The 18741-nt window shown below is 40.4% G+C and overlaps 2 protein-coding genes across 2 annotated transcripts in view; both read left to right on the forward strand.

The window, feature by feature from the left end:
• The window catches only part of RNASEH2A (ribonuclease H2 subunit A), a 67724-nt gene that overhangs the window by 30196 nt on the left and 18787 nt on the right, over window positions 1-18741 (forward strand). The gene's annotated exons all lie outside the window — the stretch shown is intronic.
• On the forward strand, window positions 7434-9138 carry JUNB (JunB proto-oncogene, AP-1 transcription factor subunit). The gene has a single exon (XM_034406677.3). It carries the CDS (start codon window positions 7577-7579, stop codon window positions 8516-8518), a length of 942 nt encoding a protein of 313 aa, XP_034262568.1. The 5' UTR covers window positions 7434-7576; the 3' UTR covers window positions 8519-9138.

The raw sequence follows: 18741 nt of genomic DNA on the forward strand, positions 1-18741 counted from the left end.
TTGACAATTCTAACACATTCATGTGGTATTTGGATATATGAAAAGCAAAACTGTGGCAAATATTCAAGGTATGATACATGTACTATCTCCAGCTAATATACACTTTTTCAGTTGAGGTTTCTGGCTCATTGTTATCTATCAATCCAGAATCGTTGCCATTCTGGATCTTAACCCAGATATATTAACAAACCATGATACTGGTAGTTTTGAGTCTGAATAACACAATAAATCTAAAATATCATTGTAGGATAAAAATGTAGCTACATACGAGTTTGCTAAGAAAACTTTATAAATGGTTATCAATGCAAATACAACCCAATAATACATAATATACAACATAGATAAATCATAATGTGTGTCAATCATTCACTGACATTCTTTCCTCAATATCTCAATTGTAAAAACACCAAGAAAGCAGTTGACAAAATTGCACCATTTTTCCTGCTCCAGCCATTGCCTTTTATACCTCAAAAGGTCCTTAGGAGAGATTTAGGTCTGGACTGGAAGCATCAAGGACTAAGGTTAGGATCTAGAGCAGGGGTGAAATCCAGCAGGTTCTGGAGAACGGGTAGTGGAAATTTTGAGTAGTTCGGAGAACCGGCAAATACCACCTCTGGCTGGCCCCAGAGTGAGGTGGGAATGGAGATTTTGCAATATCCTTCCCCAAGGAGTGGGGAGGGAATGGGGATTTTGCAGTATCCTTCCCCTGTCATGCCCACCAAGCCACGCCCACATAACCGGTAGTAAAAAAAATTTGGATTTCACCACTGATCTAGAGAGAAGAGCAGTCAAATACTAATGTCTGGCTCATAATACACCAAGCTATTTCTTTTTTGCATGTTGATTTTGATTTGTTAATAAAACACTGGAAAATCACGGCTGAATGCAATATGCGAAGCTAGTGACAGGATATAAAAGCTGCTTCAAGACCTAGCAAAGTCAAGGGATTCTGAGTTGCATTTTCTGGCAGTTAGTAAGTTAGTAAGGCCCCTTACTATAAATTGCATAAGGAAGTTTTTATTGCTCTATAATCAAGATATAGTTTTTCTTTGGTTCCAGATTTTCTGATTTCCACTATTTCTGGTTGTGTTTTTAAATATTTTGATAAATAGAACTGTATTCTTGACTTAAAGCTGTGATTGGACTAATAATTCTACCTCTGTCTAAGCTTCTTTCTCATAATTATTTTCTATTTTTTACTACTGTTTTTACTGGTTTATTATTTTTATTCCAGCCTTAACTGATGGAATATGAAATTCCCAGTCTATGTAGTGTATAAAAAGTGGCTGGCTCATACAACATGCTAATCCATTGTTTATGGAGTAAAATAGTCATTGAAGTTCATATCGTACACTAACTCATAAATGACCTAAAGCATGCTAGTATAGAAATATAGTAAATAAACAAACCATACTTTACATACCACAAATGGCTGAGATCACAAAACAAACTAAGTCAAACAAAACACATTATAGGCATAGTTAATGTGTGGATGAACTCATTAGAAAATGCATTACCAATAAACTATACTTCATTTAACTCTTGATTTCTGCCTTCTTCCTTATCCATATCCCAAATTAAAACAGACATGTCATAATCCAAGATTTTGCTTCCTTCACTGTTCTTAAAATTGTATTATTTTGTTTTGTTTTGTGCTTTAAATGACAAATAGCAACTAAAACAATGTACTTTTATTATTTTAAAATGTTTTTAGTGTTTTAAGTGTAATATAGATAGTCTTGATTTACAACAGTTCATTTAGTGTCGGTTCGAAGTTACCGCAGCACTGAAAAAAGACTGTTTTTCACACTTACAATGTTGCAGCATCCCTATGGTCACATGATCAAAATTCATATGCTTGGCAGCCGACCTATATTTATGACAGTTGCAGTTCTTGGGTCATGTGATCCCATTTGGTGCACTTCTGACAAGCAAAGTCAGTGTGGAAGGCAGATTTACTTACATAAGAACCATGCTACTAATTTGACAATGATTAACTTAACAACAGTGGCAAGAGAAATCGAAAATGGGGCAAACAACTTTAGCTTAGCAACAAAAATTTTGGGCTCAATTGTTGCTGTAAATTGAGAACTACCTGTATATATATATTTAATTGTAAGCCGCCCTGTGTCATTGATTGGGATTGGCGGCTATAGAAATTGAATGAATGAATGAATGAATGAATGAATGAATGAATGAATGAATGAATGAATGAATAGAAATAAAATGATCTCTGTAAATATGTATGTTTAATCAAAATCCACAAACAGATATTCCTGCTTGCTTTTTATTATACATTTCAAATGATGGCTTTAAAAAAATTATTATTATTATTATTATTTTTAATTTGATTTATATGCCGCCCTTCTCCGGAGACTCAGGGTGGCTTACAATGCATTAAGCAATAGCCTTCATACTTTTGTATATTTTTACAAAGTCAGCTTAATTTCATCAACCTTAACAATTGTATTTGTTTATTGATCAAATTTATATAGTTGCCCATCTCACCGAAGGTAACTCTCGGCAGTACACTTTTGAGTTGCTTGAAAACTTCATCATGTTATTCTACATGAAATGTTATGGGGGCAATCATATTTTTGTATGCTACAGAACTAGATAAATGACCTAAATTATGACAAATACTGAAAGGCTAATAAGGTATATAACACCATTTCTTTGCAAAATAAAGAAACGTGTTCTGCTTTACAAAGCTTATTTGGATATATCAACTTTTATAGCTAAGTTGCTTCAGTGCATTAGTGCAATAGAGTTATTTTGTATATTCTTACTCCCTCCCCCTCTCTCTCCCCCTCCCTCCCTCCCTCTCCCCCTCCCCCATTGTGCAAGGTTGGGTACCTTTTAGATGCTTGACATAGAAGAGAGTGTTCCCTGCCACACCCTGCCGCACCTTAACCTTCACCCTCTTGCCTGATGCCTGGGTTAAGCAGGCAAACAAAGGTAACGATTAAATGGCAACGCCAGGGGCTGGCACTTCCTGCTATGGTACTAGGGAAGAGAACAGAATCTTAAGACTGACTCTTGTTCTAGCCTGATAGAGCCTACAGTGTTTGTCTATCTGGAACACCTCCTTTCATCACTTACGATTTATGCGTTTTTGCAATAAGGATCTGTGAGGTTGCTTCCCCTTTCTTTCAATTCTGCCCCCATGTTATTTAGTTCCACACATTTTACAGTATGTTCTAGCATTTCAACAGTTCTGCATATATTTAAACTGTCACTTCAAAAAGAATTCCTGTGGACAGGAATAGGTTATCTCAACATAAGCAAATAGCTTTTAGGTCATGGCACAGTATCATTTTTCTGCATAGGGCTTCATTCTTATGGGCGTAATCTGTTGAAAGCTCTGTACAAGAAATGGGTGTAACCAAAGTCCAGGTAGGTGGATCCATCTTTTCTCTTCCTGTCCTTTCTCTTTCTTGCTCTCTCCCATTTGTTAATACATTAGTTCTTTGGCCCAAAAGAAATCGGTATGCCTGACATTAACTTTAGGCTTCTTTGTTTTTGTATTTGGGGGATTTAAACTCAACTTAATGTGAGTCAAAAATTGCCAGTGCTTTAGTCACAAATGTTTGCCCTACACTAAATATATTCTAATTTTGCCAGACAAACTTGAGATATATATGTTTAATGAGTTTTTAATTCACCACTGAATAATTACTGATCTTTTTATATCATGGGGAGGGATGAAGCTCATTTAAGAAAGTTTGATCCTCATCACCTCTACTTTTAAAAAATCAAGTCAAAATTTGCTTGAGTTAAAGTCAACTCCTGAAGACTACATAGATACTCCTTGGAGTTTTCTTGATAACAATATAGAAGTTGTTTCTTTCTTAACAATTGTACATAAGTGGCTTATCCTTTCTCGATGTTTTTTCTAATTTTCTGGAGAGACAGAGCTCTCTAATTTCTGGATCAATCTAATAATTAGATCTGACCCTGCTTTTTAAAAAATTATTATTAGCCACTCATTTTTTTCTAATTTTTTGTAACCCAGTGGACATAATTTTGGAAGGATTGATTGAGTTTATGTAAGCTTATATTTGTGAAATTGGTAATGGCGCCTAAACTCCCTGTCTTTCTGAGGCCTCTTTTTTATTGTCTTTATTCTTCCAAGCATCAGGGTCTTCTCCAGTGTTTGCTGTCTTCTTTATGCATCCAAAATATTTAAGCATTAGGTTCCTTATTAGTGCTTCCAGTGAGCAATCTGGTTTTACTTCATCTAGTTTTGGATGACTTTTCTTTGTGGTCCATGGTTGTTCTCAACAATTTTCTCCACAATCATAATTCAAAAGCATCAGTTTTTCCTTGTTCTTTTCACATCCAGATTTCACAGGTAACCTTGACAATAGATACTTTATTATTGGTATGTTGTTTCTGCACTTTAATATTTTGTCTGAATCTGTCATAGTCTTTCTATTTATAGCGCTGTTTTAAAAAAACAGTACTATACTGTAGCTTTCATTTGCTTCTTGCTACTGGACCATGTATACATATTGACAAGGATACTTGTCCACATGGATACATATTCTGTCATCTTTCTGTCTAAAGATGATGAGTCCAATTTATTCTGTTCAAGTATATTTTAATCATACTCTATACAAGAATCTTTTTTATGATTTTGTTTCTTACAACAAGAAGAGAGGCAGGGCATGAGAAAGCATTTTTGTTACAAAGATCAGCTTTTGTGTCAGACACCAATGTAGTTGCTTTCTACCAACAGTATCAATAATTGGAGACCTTTTAAATGTTTTACTCCATTAAGATGCAATCACTTGGACAGAGCATAAAAAAAGTTTGTTTCAAAGTGCCTGTGTTATTATCTGGGGAAATGCAATGAAATTATGAATGCCATGGTAGATATATTCTATATATACCTTTTTATTCACATATATATATCTAAACTTAACTCTCTGAATACTCTTTTCATGACTACATTTCAGTGTTAATGTCACTTATTTCTTGTTTCATGGTTAATAAAGTTATTGAGGGCAAATGTTATTTATAATTACTAAACTCATTTCCCCCCCCTTTTCAGACATCAGATAGACTAGATCTAATATATGATGGCTGGGAGACAGATTTATTATTATATTAATGGAGAAAATATTTAATATACACACATACACACAAAGGCATGTGTCTATATATATAAAAAGTAAGCATGTTAAAGGCTACGAGAGAAAATATATGTAATACGGATAGTCCTTGATTTATGACCATAATTGAGCCCAAAATTTCTGTTGCATAGAGTTGCTAAGTGAATTTTGCCCCAATCTTTCTTGCCACAGTTGTTAAGTGAGTCATTGCAGTTAAGTTACTAACACGGTTGGTAAGTGAATCTTGCTTCCCCATTGACTTTGTTTATGAGAAAGTCACAAAAGGTGGTCACATGACCCTGGAACACTGCAGTTGTCCTAAATATAAGTCAGTTTCCAAGTGTCTAAATTTTGATCACATAACCATGGGGATGCTGCAACAGTTGTGAGTATGAAAAATGGTCATAAGTCACTTTTTTCTGTGTTTATTTAGTGACTTTGAATGGTCACTAAATAAACTGTGGACTACCTGTACATAGTTGTGATTAGAAGAAATAGACCACCCTCTGAATATTTAGATATCAGGATTGAGTCTGGCTTTCTATTTTGTACATCTAACTGTAAGTGACTAGATTGGATCAGAGCGGATATAGCTCTATATTTTGAAGATTCTTGTATGTGTCCTCTCCCCTCAAAAATATAGAATGTATGGGTGGAAGCTTAACCCCTTAATTCTTACTCCCTGCTATTGCAAGTAGTTAAGATAACTGTACTAATATCCACTCCTAGCCATTTTCATTTTAATGACCTTAATGACCACTTTAGGTATGTGTAAAAAAAAAGCTTTTGTATGTCAATTATGATCTTTGGCATGTTTTATTCTTTTCTTTCTCTGGAATCTGAATGTGGTATGCAGATCTCTCTAAGTTGTTCATCTGTGTTTATTTTGAATATGGCAGGGTGTAACTTATGTCTGAGCTATGCCTTCAAGTGGTATTTGTCTGTGGTTTCTGATTTCAATGTGTGTATTTGACATAGGATTATTTCTACATATTTTTATGACATTTGTACATCCCTGTTTGATTGCATCTCAGAGTATACATTTATTTCTCAATATGCTGCCTGAACTGTTTTGTGTCCAGTTAAATTTTCATAGAGAAGAGGGCATTTAGCATCAGAGGTTGGGTATAACTGTCATTTAAGCCTGTATCTTCATGACAAAATATTTACTCAGAAGACATTTCTAGAGTTGATGAACCATGTTATCTTCACAGAGGCAGTTCTGATCAAGAAATGCTTCCCTGATATTTACTAACCTTGAAACTCTTGCCATTTTGAAAAATCGGACCAGGTTTCTGGTACTTAGGGAATGCAATTGATCTGCCTTTGAATACATTAAAACACACACACACACCCAGTTACTCATCTGTCACCTTTCTTCCAAGAAAGGCTGCCTGCCTTACTAGCGTTATTTTACTTTTCTCTTTATACATAGATCCATAAGCTTGGCTAGGCTGAAGGAGTGATATGCCAAAGATCACACACAGCCAACTTAAACCTATAGATAGAAGATAATTAATACCAAACTAATACCTAACCGGCTGCCAACTCACGACCACGACTCTCTCTGGGGAACTGTATTCAAAAAAAGAAAAGCAAGCCACTCTCCGCCCCTATTACCTCTCGGTTATAATGTTCCGCGCTTGCTTGGAAATAAGCAGCGCTAAATTGCAGAGAGGCTCATTCCCCAGCGCAAAGGACGTCATGCGCCATATCTCCCGCGCCTCTGCTTCGTGCGTGCCTTTGCTCACACGGCCGCCGCGGCTGCACCCTTCCCCCCCCCCCTCCACCTTTGCTTTCGCTCCCGGTTTCCTCGCTCTCCCGCCCATCCCGTTACTCTGACGCGCTGTCTTCCAGCCCCCGCCGCCGCCGCCCCGCGGGCTGTTTACTGGAGCACGAGCTGCCGAGCAATGAGCTCAGTTCCCCTTTCGCGTGCGGCTCCGGTGGGCGGAGGCACTCCGCTCTCCAGCCAATGAGGGCGCCCTTCCGCCAGCACCGCGGGTACCGCCAGAATAAAAGGCGCCGGGAAACGCACGCTGCAGCCCAGATAATTCACAATTGGCAACGGCGCGCTCGGAGGCTCTCTCCCTTGGCCGGTACGGTACCTGCTCCTTTTGCTTCTCGGGGAGGGCTTGAAGCCGGCACGATCGTCCTGTGGGCTTTGCCTTCTGTGGGGGACAAGCGTGAATCATCCTCGCTTAGCGGAGCTTAGTCAGGGCGGGAGGTTGGAGAAGCCGCCGGAAAGACAAGCTTTTTCTTCCCCCCCTTCTGTGTCTCTCTCGCTCTGAAATCTGGAAGTGAAGCTTGGGAGGGAGGCGGAAGCGCGCTCTCCTCGCGTTGGGAGAAGAACACGATCCACGCCCCAGGCAGGCAGATAGAGAAGGCCTTTCCTGTGAGCCCCGAGCCATCTCGGACGGTCCTAGCCCGGGTATCCACCCCCTGCTCCCAGCGCGCGGCTGATGTGCACGAAGATGGAGCAGCTTTTCTACCCTGACTCCTTTTTCTCCGGCTACAGCCAGGACTACAAGGCGCTGAAGTCGGGCATGGCTTTGAACCTGTCGGCCGAGCCGTTCCGCGGTCTGAAGTCCCAGCTTCCCCATCACCTCCGCGGCCAAGAAGACAGCCCCGCTGGCTACTTCCCGGGCTCGCTTCAGCAACAATCGGCTGAAGCGGCGAGCTCTTCGCTTAAGCTAGCTGCCCCGGAGTTGGAGCGCCTTATCGTTCAGAACAGCAACGGCGTGATCACCACCACTCCCACGCCGCCGGGACAATACTACTATCCGCGGGGAGCCACCGAAGAGCAGGAAGGCTTCGCTGACGGTTTCGTCAAGGCGCTGGACGATCTCCATAAGATGAACCACATGCCACCCCCCAATGTCTCGATCGGGGCCGCTGTAGCAGCTTCGTCGGCCAGCAGCGGCTACGGTGCCTCCCTTCCCCAGGAGCCGCCTCCTATCTACACCAACTTGACCAGCTATAACCCGACCGGCGCCCTGAGTACCACGTCCAGCTTCCCCAGTGCCAACCTGAGCTACATGCCGCAGCCTCACGGCCTAGCTTTGCCCCACCCCACGCGGGGTTTCAAAGAGGAGCCCCAAACGGTGCCGGATGTGCAAAGCCCGCCCGTGTCTCCCATTAACATGGAAGACCAGGAGCGCATCAAGGTGGAGAGGAAACGGCTTCGCAACCGCCTGGCCGCCACCAAATGCAGGAAGAGGAAGCTGGAGCGCATCGCTCGGCTGGAGGACAAGGTGAAGAGCTTAAAGAACGAGAACGCGGGACTATCTAACACTGCCAGCGCGCTCCGAGACCAGGTAGCGCAGCTGAAGCAGAAAGTAATGAACCACGTGAACAACGGCTGCCAGCTCCTCTTGACAACCAAGATGCAGCAGTCCTTCTGAGGCGGTGAGGGACCGGGCCGATCGCCGTCATCTCAAAGACTTTTTCCGCCGTGAGAAAGAGAAGTGGACTTGTCACGCAAAAGTTTACACGGAGCCGGACTGACGTTATGCGTCTCTGTTTCCAAGTCCGTGTTTCCTAGTTACGTCTGTGACTCAGTCTGGTGGATCCAGAACTTCGATCTGTGCTGAGTGTGTACAAGTTTTTTTATAGCTGTCCGTGAGCGTGATTTCGTATGTGTGTGTATTTAAAAGAAACGCGTTTCTCTCGCTCTCGTGCGGCTGCATCGCTGGATGGTGCAGTGGAACTGGAGGTACTCGAGACGGAGTCCAGAAAACTGGCCTTTTGGTCTCCTTCATGCCAGTAGAAAAAGAAATGGACTTAATTTAATTTATAACTGAAAGAAAAGGGACCAGGACAGAGTTTGTCAGGGAAGAGATGGAATCTCAGCCTCTCTCTTCCCCCAAGAGGCCACTGCGTGGACAAAAGGGCCAAGAAGGGGAAGCGGGTTTGTTTACTAGCGCTTTTAATACTTTTGAGTCCTCAAATTCATCCCCTCATGATTGTATTTGTCTGTGTTTTGACTTTTTATTAATTATTTAAGTAAAAACGTTCGAACTACTTTATCTGTGTGCCTCTTTTCCTGTGCCACAACTTACCAACTCGTTTACCTGTTTATTTTTTAAAGTATTTTGTGGATTTCTGTACAGGCATGGACACGATCTACTTAATCTCGGAAAAGCGTAGATAGATGGGGAAGATTTAATTTCTGGAACGCCCTGAATGGCAGTACCTGGTCGTTAACCCTTCCGGTGGATGTTTGTTCTTCCTAATGGGCCTGTTAGTGTAAACCTAATTAGACCGGCCGTCATGTGCTCGATGGAATTCACCGCGTTTCCTCTTTCCTTTCCCTCATCTTCCCCGCATGGGGCCGCCGCCTCTGTGGCCCCCCGAATGAATCGGAGCTCTGCCTGCGCTGCGACGCTCTGCTCGATGCCCCCCTCTGCCGCGCGTCATTCTCCCGAGGTTTTCGGAGTCGGTTTCCTTTCCCCTCCCAGTTTTTCCTTTTGATGTCAAACTCTCAGCTTTGATGCTGAAAAGCTCTGGTGCTTAGCCTGTTGGAGTCAGGGACGGGAAAGGGAGGGGGCGCGCCTAAGGGCCCCAGGGCTTGGCCTCCCACACGCCTAAGCTTCACTTCCTTGATCTCGCAAGTTCTGACTTCAGCTCCAGTGGGTGGAGCCTCCGGGCCCGAGCGGGAGGAGGGGGGCTCGTGCTGACGCAGGGGAAGATGCCCATATTTGGGCAGTTTCTGCCTCGTGACGTTTCTGCTGGTCGGGCTCCATTCCGGGAACCCCCGCCCACGTTGCCAGGCAAAGGCCCCTGGACTATGTCAATTTCCAGCCAAACAAGGAAGGGGGCGATGTTTTTGGGGCTGGGAATGTCCCAAGACACCGCAAAGCCACGAACTTTCAGCGAGCTGGCTGGGTGGAGCGCGCTTAGCCCGTGGGGGCAACTCAAATGCCTGGTTCACACGTTTGGCCTGCGGGGGGGAATGACACACTGTCGATAGGTCGTGATTGTGGATTGTCGGCTTTTGTTAGTTTTCCCGTAAGGCTGGGTCTCTTGCCGATCATTTTAGCGCGGTCGGCCCCAACGATTGCTTCCGTAAATATCGCGGAGTTTGTGGTGGCGGGGAAAAGAGCAGGCCCCGCTCCCCTCCCTTTCAGAAGTCGCCTCTCGCTAATTGAGAGCATATCCCTATAGGACTTCTACAGACAGAAACAATCGGAATGATCGAAATGTATCTAACCTCGCGTTTCCTTTAGAAATAAAACGCTAAGCCAGGCCTAAAACAGTTCTGTGAGGTCATCAGCTGATTTTATCCCTAGTCCAGGAGCTCGAATGAGGAACTAGCATCTGAGGCTATTCTGGCTCTCAAATCCTAAACCAGATCCTTTCCTACTCCCTGGCTAAGCAAGGCACCTCTTCCAGAAGACCTGTTCAGATTCGTTAGTGGTTCTTTATGTTCCCATTAGTATTGTTTCGCTAATATGGTGAAGGATCTAAGAGAAGGGTTTTGTAAACATCTTTGTTGAGGTTCTATTTCTATTTTAGTAGTCTCTCCTAAGGCGTATTTGCTGGAGAGAAGACACTGACTGAATTCACCAACACAGCTAAGCTAGACTTAATTTAATCATGGCTTGTTGAATAACATAAAACTGACTAGGTTCACATACTGGGCTAGACACATATTTGTAGTTGATTTCACACAACATATAGAAAGAAACTAAGCAAACTGTTTAGTGGGTTAATGTGGTGGGGAAACTAAATCTTTCTGACTAGTTTCAGGCATTGTTAAGGCATGATCTGAATAATCACAATAGGCTGGACTCAAGCATCACGCTAAGACAAAGTCAACCAAACCATATGAATTAATATGTTGTATGGTCCAGATCTCTATTTCACTAATAATAGTTGGGAGAAACTTTAGATGGCTGTGTATTTAGTCACCATAGTGCAGTGGTTCAAGTGTTGGAGTAGCACTGTGGTAATCCAGTTGAAGTCCTTCTTCAGTTGTGGATATCATTGGGTGATTCAGGGCTAGTTGTTCTGTTTCAGCCCAACCTCTCTCATGGGGTGATTGTTATACAGAAAAATAGGGGGAGGGAATGTTATATACACCACCCTGAGCTCCAAGAAGAAAGACAATGTAAATCTAACTAAATTGCTAAAGAAGCAAACTACAATCCACAATTTGAGCTCATCATGGTTTCTGTGCTTCAGAATATGTTCCTGGTACATTTTCTTTGCCACACTATTTGCTTCCTGATGCCTTTTACTTCAGGGAGTACATTGACACAACACAAGTGTGAGGCAGCTTAATAAAAGCATCAACTTTTCTATAATGGGAATATAGTGACAAATCTAAACAAGTTTAGATCATCACTGCCATCTTTGCTATGCACAATGTACAAACATTTTTTCTTAAGGGACTTTCAAGAGCGCATTTTTACTCCCGCATCTGTAAAGATGAGCAATAGAGCTATACAAAATAGTTTAGTTTCCCCATTTAAAATGTATCATATTTGCATCTCTTAACTGTCTTTAAGTGATTCACATGTAAAGCTAAATTATCAGGCATTTTGCCTGTGTGTGTGGCATGATGTGAACTTATCCATTATAGGTCAATTCGTGTATATACCAAAGTTTTCCTGAGTTTAGGACTGCTCTTGATTTTGAGTGGAGTATGCTGGGGGGCCATACTCCAAAAAAAGTAGATGCAGTCAGAATAAAATCTAATTTTGATTCCATTTAATTTTAAATAAATAAATATGGCTACTCCCTGTATAGTCAAATTTTCTCTCTGATCATATGAAAGATTTAACAATGTTCAAAAGCCCTGGGTAGATGCTTCTGGCTTTACACTTCTGGCTTACTATGAGGCACAAACTATGCTGTAAAGTAGCTGTCCTTTCAGCCATGATTATCTCTGAATTCTGTTGTGTGAAAATCTGAGGGATCTTTGATTGCTTATTGACTTTGCTGATGTTCGTTCTTCCAAAAGATTAAAATTGGGTAGGATACTGTGAATTTGTAAACACACTTTGACTATCCTTTTCTTTGGTGTCATCAGATTGATGGCCTTGAGTAATACTGTGGCTAGGTCCACACATCACACTAAACCATGGCTTATTTTAACTATGATTTGTCAAATCACACTTGTTGGATTAAAATGACACAAAGTTAGAAATTATGGCTTAGTGCAGGGGTGTCAAACTCACATCGTCATGGCTGTGTCACGTGCAGGCCACGCCCACTCCAGTTCTGCAAAGGGGAAAAATATCACGAAACATCATGTGACAGCAACGTGACACCACGAGTTTGACATCCGTGGTTTAGGCAATGGAACACCAAACATTCTATATTTCATATATGCCCTGGCTCAAAATCCAGCATGTGCTTCTAACTGGACTTGTAAGTGAAGTTTAGGGTGGGCTAAAACAAAGTTACTCATAAAAGCAGGATGTGGTATCCTGCTTTTCTTGTCTTAAAAAAATTGCTAGTCCACGATTCAGCCACAGATCAAAAGGTCAGTGTGACTCAGTAAAAAGTAAATGGGATGTCGGACCATAGAGAACTTTTAGAGTCATCTAATAGCAATGGCTGAAGAAAGACATGCGCATTGGGGTTTTCCTGGACGGGAACTGCCAAATTCATTTTGGCAACTTATCTTCAAAGATTACTTGACAAGTGTTCATAAAGACAGGACCTTTATGTATGAAACATAAAGTGGTTTTGAATTGGGGGAGGACATGGTTATTTCTCACAGTATAGATGCCGAAGTTGGGGAAAGGAGAACTGGCAGCACTGTTCTTGATTTGTATATATAGTTTCTGATTATATATGATGTGAAACACAAGTTTCACCAGAAAAAAATTAAAACCATGTTATTTTTAAAAGTTTGTAAAATAACTTGCTAAGAACAACTTTGAAAAGCCTAACTTTACTAGACTGCAAGGGCTATGCAGAAAAGCCTAGCTAGAAAATATTTTCATAAGCTGAGAGGCAGAATAGAGATGTATTAACAAATGGAAAATTAGATTTGGATTTAGGATTTAGTATCTATCTTTACAACACCTCTCTATGATCCCAAGTGAGGATAGCAACGGCATACTGGGAATACAATAGCTATATAATAGGTACAAGGACATTTGAATCAGGGTTTTGAGGAAGGTCTATTGAACAGAAAGAAATTATAGCAGTCAAACTCCTCAGGTGCCATTTATCCCTGAGGATAAAAACTGAATTCTGATAAGGAGTACCTAGCACCATAGTACCAAATTCCTTCTGTCTATGTTGCCTTCTTGGGTTCTTAACTACTAGTTGCTATCGCTTAAAGGATTGAGGCAAGATCCTTGCTAGGCCTCCCTGGAGCTATATGGAACAACTTAGTGTCCCTGGTAGGACGACAAGCTGATTTGGAATGGAATGTGGCTGCAGTACTTATGGCACAGCTGGAGATGAGGCAGCACCTTGTGCCTGTCTTCATCTATATCTCTGGGCAAGGGAATGGAGGGTATGGAGAAGGAAAGAGGCAGGCAGGAAGTTTTCCTCTCTTCTTCCATTTCATATCTAAATGATTGAAATCGGAAGGGACACGGGAAACTGGGAAGGTAAAAATAAAGCACGAAGAAGCCTTTAATGCTCTGACATCATAAGGTAACTTAAAGGAAGTAAAAAAGCAAAACAGGTTATCAAGGAACAAGCAGCATAAATACACCGGGGCAAAACTGGAACAGCAAACTTGCAAAACAAGTTGTAACTAACAAAGGATACTGGGGACAACACAGACACGTAAGATTATTAGCAACCAAAGTAAATCTGGGGATGGGGAAGTGGATTTGTTGCTCGTCTCCAAACAAGCAGAAGATCAGATGCACGTGTGCGCGTGTGCCTGTGTTTGTTTAAGGTCAGGATTACTCAATACACAGTTCTTGGCAAAGAAGGAAATTGCAGTGATACATAATATTGACAAAAACAAAGATGCTAAAAGGTAGGATGACAATTCAAAATACTTGGGCAATCTGAATTCGCATTGCTGAATCTTGGTGGCTTCTCTTAAAGGGGATATGGGGCAAATTTCTTAAAGATAAATGTGCAGAAGCCAGGTCCTAGATTTGTGTGACATTTATCTTGACTCTTTGAAAGACCTAGAATGGATAACTCCCAGGAAATGTAAGAGAAGCTGAAAACAAAATAAATGCCTGGCTGGCATTTACTAGGCGAATCAAGGAGGAACATTTTACTATTCTTCCAGGAAGGCACTGGACCATGAACATCTGGGGGAAAACATTCTACAATTGTAAGACACAACCTCCTCTCTGTAAACTTGAATCATAGGTAGTACAGTCAAGAAAATAGTCTTGCCAGGGACACAATTATATTAAGAACTGAAGGTAAATGCTGAGATGGGCAGTACCCATGGCATATCAGACTTCGAGATCGAACTTAATACTTTGCATTTTATCCACAAGCTACAGGAAAAAGAAGCAATGGATAGCACATCTCTTTTGCCAGTAAAGATTCAAAGAATGACAAGCTTTTTTAAAAAAAATTAGCAAGATATTGGGACAAATCAAGCAATTTGATTTTAAGGCCAGAAAGAGAACAGAACTTGCTTAAAAAAAATATTAGCACCAATTTAGCTTCTGTATCGTTTATCAGAATCTAAGTCAAATTAGATTCATTTTGACAGGATAATTTAAATGAATCTATTAATATTATTGAGTACCTCCATGGCAAAATAGCTTTATAAAACAGTTTGAGGAAGAAATACAAAGATAATAGGAAGTGGGTAACTAGCTCATATACTAATGAACAAGGTCACCTATTTTCTCATTAGAATGATAAGCAATTGGCAAGGAATAGATACACTCATGCAGTAAATTGGCAGACAAGTAAAATAAAAACAGCAAAAACCAATGCTAAAATGTTATGCAAGTAAATGATGATAAACCTTGTGATCTGGGGATTAGACAAGGTGAGACAAGCATTTACACTACAGGACAGTAGGTATAAGTTAAATACCAGGGGTTGGAGCAAGAGCAGCTCAGGAGTATTTACAGAGAAAAATGATACAATTTCCTCTTGGGAGATCTTCTGAGAACAATTTAGACAAACGCCCATTTGTCTTCTTTCTTTAAAGGCATAGAATCTCCTACTTAGTGGAAGTTTCCTCATTTTTGCTACCATCTGTTTCCTTAATTCAGAATACTTGGGAACATATGTAGCTAAAACTCATGACTCCCAGGTTTTCATCTCATTTGTTATTTTGCAAAACCTAGGCACAGGGCCGCACAAGGCAAGCACATAATTTAACTAAGGATAAGTACTGTAGAATGTAACTGGGTGGAGTGGGTGAGAACATTTTTCCTTGCCCTGAGGAAAGTTAAACTCATTAGACTATATGCAGAATAAAGCTTTAGAAGAGGGTTTCCATTCTCATTTCTACTGTATATGGAAACTTGGGGCTCCACTTGTCTGGTATTCAACAACAGCTTAAATAAATGTACTGTGAGCTTCAAAAAGGTTCAGGACTGTCTGAGGCTCTGCAATGCTGTGCTAGGTTGCTATCTGTTACTTGTACAGGTAGTCCTCTACTTACAACAGTTTGCTTAGTAACCATTTGAAGTTACAGCGGCACTGAAAAAAGTCACTTATGGCCATTTTTCACATTTATGACCATTGCAGCATGCCCATGGTCAGGTGATTTACATTCAGATGCTTGACAACTCACTCAGTGTCCAGGGGTCATGTGAACACTTTTTGCAACCTACTGACAAGTAAAATCAATGGGAAAACCAAATTCATTTAACAACCGTGTTACTAATTTAACCACTGCAGCCATTCACTTAACAAGTATGGCAAAACAAGTATGGCAAAACTTACTTAACAAATGTCTCACTTAGCAACATAAAGTTTGGGCTCAATTGTAGTTGTAAATTGAGGACTACCTGTAATCTGTTATGGTGCAAATATCAGAGTTGTTCATTCTATCATCCCCAGAGCTAACAAAGTGTGCTCCCTACTGGTAATTAATGTTTGCTTTCTCTGGCAGTTTTTCCTAAACTGGACCATCTAGATATTTTGAATCTCTCTTTGTAGACAGCCCAACCAGCATAATGCAGCAATACAGATTGTCAAGTTACAACCATTCAGTTACAACAGCGCTGAAGAAGGGGGAACTTACAACCGGCCCATGGAATTTTAACTAGTGTCCTCATGGTCATGTGATTGCAATCCAGATACTCAGTGCTGGGTTATGATTATGTCACAGTGAGATGGTCACATGATCACTATTTTCAACATGCATTGCCACCTTCCTACAAGCAATGTCAATGGGAAAACTGAAGTTGTTCCAGTTCCTTTTCACCCGTCCATGGCATCCCATCCCTGTGGACCAGTGCACCTAACCGTGACATCTCCCAGGCTTCTTCCTGAGACAACTGCCTCTTCCCACTTAACAACCATATCATCCTGGGTTTACAAGATTGCTGTCACTAAGCAATGTGGTCATGTGATGCACCATTTAGTGACAGAAACTCAGGTCCCAATTCATTCATCACATTTCTTTATCAACCATCTCACTTAAGTTACCTTTTTAAAGTAAGTAAAGTGAGGAACATTTTTTCACTTTTGCTTGGGGGTGAGTAGGAAGGTGATATGCCAGCAGAGCCAAGTTAGGCATTTTCTCATCTAATAGGATTGGGGAGCATTCTGGCTCAAAACTTGGAGAGATGCCCATACGGGTAGTTCTTGTTTATAGTACAATTGGGATCTACAAAATTCATTAAGTAAAGTTTTGCTAAGTGAAACTGGCTTACATCACCTTTTCTTTGCTTTATAGACCTGTGAAGGTTGTAAATGCAAGGATTAGTTGCAAAATCCCTTTTTAATCAAGGTCATAACTGTGAAGTGTCGCTAAATGAAGAAAGTCACTAAATAAGGTCACTAAATGAAGTCACTATCTGCAGTCATAGACAACAGAGAATTTTAAAAAGCATCACCTATCCCTTGTTCTCATTGTTTTTGACACCAATAAACTATGATTAAACTGAATTGGCATAAGTTTTCAGATTTCAGAGGCAGGATTTGTTGGGTTGAAAAACTTTTCCAACCTGTTCACAATAAAGGACACTGTAAATTAACTCTTTCTCTGCATATTTTTCAATTCACAGAAAAAGACATGGTGATATAATAGGATGGAAAGCAGCTCACAGTTACGGTATATACCTAGTTCTGTTTTAGATGGTTTTCTATTGACCAAATTAAAGTAGACATGGAAAACCAACATAATAAACACTGTATATCTTATAGTCATTTTGATTAAAGGAAAAAAATCAAGTTAAAACTCATAGATTAACCAGGATTAAATATCAGAGAGAAAAAAATCAAACGCTTTCCACCCTCCAAGGGTAAAACAGCTGCAATGATACACAGTGGGGAAAAACCAATAACACTTGAATAGTTCCAATTCAAGCAAGAGAGGGAGGAAAAAAGCCTTTCTTGCTCAAAACCAACAGGCAGTATATTTCCAGCTTTTCTCAGTTCTAAAGAAAACCAAGTAAATTATACTGAGTCCCTTGCACCAAAAGAAGCTATCCTCCTATAGGAATACTAGCTGTTACAGTCCAGTGGTGCTCTATGTACTAACAAAGCATTCTCTTTGGCCTATTTTGGCACATATTATCTGCATAGATACACTGTTTCGTGTTTGTGCAGCCAAATCAAAAATTGGAAAGCTTGACAATTCATTGCTTTTTGTTTAAAAAAAAAAACAAATGAGAAACTCATTCTGTGAAGCAACAGCATCCTCTAGTGGCATAATGGGTACAGCAGGAGAAGTTTTCCCTCCCAAATCCAAATACAATTCCTGGCTATCTAGAAAAACGATGGTTTAAGTGTAGTTAGTACTGTAGTTGACTGAAAAACTTCCAGGGAGTACCAGGACTGTAGATGAGACTGGGAAGTTTAAAAACCAAAACCAAAGGCAGCAACAAGAAGTCACTTATGCTTTGTTGCCGAAAAACCTAGATGAAATTATTAAGATGGAGCAACACATTAATATTTATAAAATGCTTCTTAAATCTACTCAAGTTAATATCTAAGTTTTAATTAGAATAATTTAATATTAAAGAGGCAGCATTTCATACTATATAAAGTCAATACCTCAATAATATTGAATAACTATTACATGATATTTGAATTTCAGTAATTTATTTTGAAAGAATATGGAAAGTCTAGTTCTATTGAATACGGGGCATTATGACTGCAACTTTCAAAACTGGTCAGAGTATCCAGTGTAGTTGTAGTCTCACTCATCAGAATGGTGCCAAGATGTATTTGGTTAGTTATGACATGTAAAATTTATGCAAAAATATGTAACACGTTGAACCATGAGGCTATTTATCGTGATATTTTCCCTCCAAAAAAACCAAGATTAAGTAAACCAGTAATTAACAAACTATAACCACAGCCAAAACCAGTTATGCTGTTTATATTCTAGAGGCAGGAGGAAAACTGGGCTATTATACAAGTAAATTTAAGAAAGCACAGGATGAGGTCCTCCTTCTCCTTAAGCTAAGGAAGGACATGTTTATGTACTCAAGAGACTGAGTCTAGAGAATTTTTCTAGCTTCTAAAGGCCATGTGACTGTATCATAGG

This window comes from Pantherophis guttatus, chromosome 2 (assembly GCF_059756535.1).
Source record: "Pantherophis guttatus breed Tessera chromosome 2, ASM5975653v1, whole genome shotgun sequence".
NCBI classification, from domain to species: domain Eukaryota; kingdom Metazoa; phylum Chordata; class Lepidosauria; order Squamata; family Colubridae; genus Pantherophis; species Pantherophis guttatus.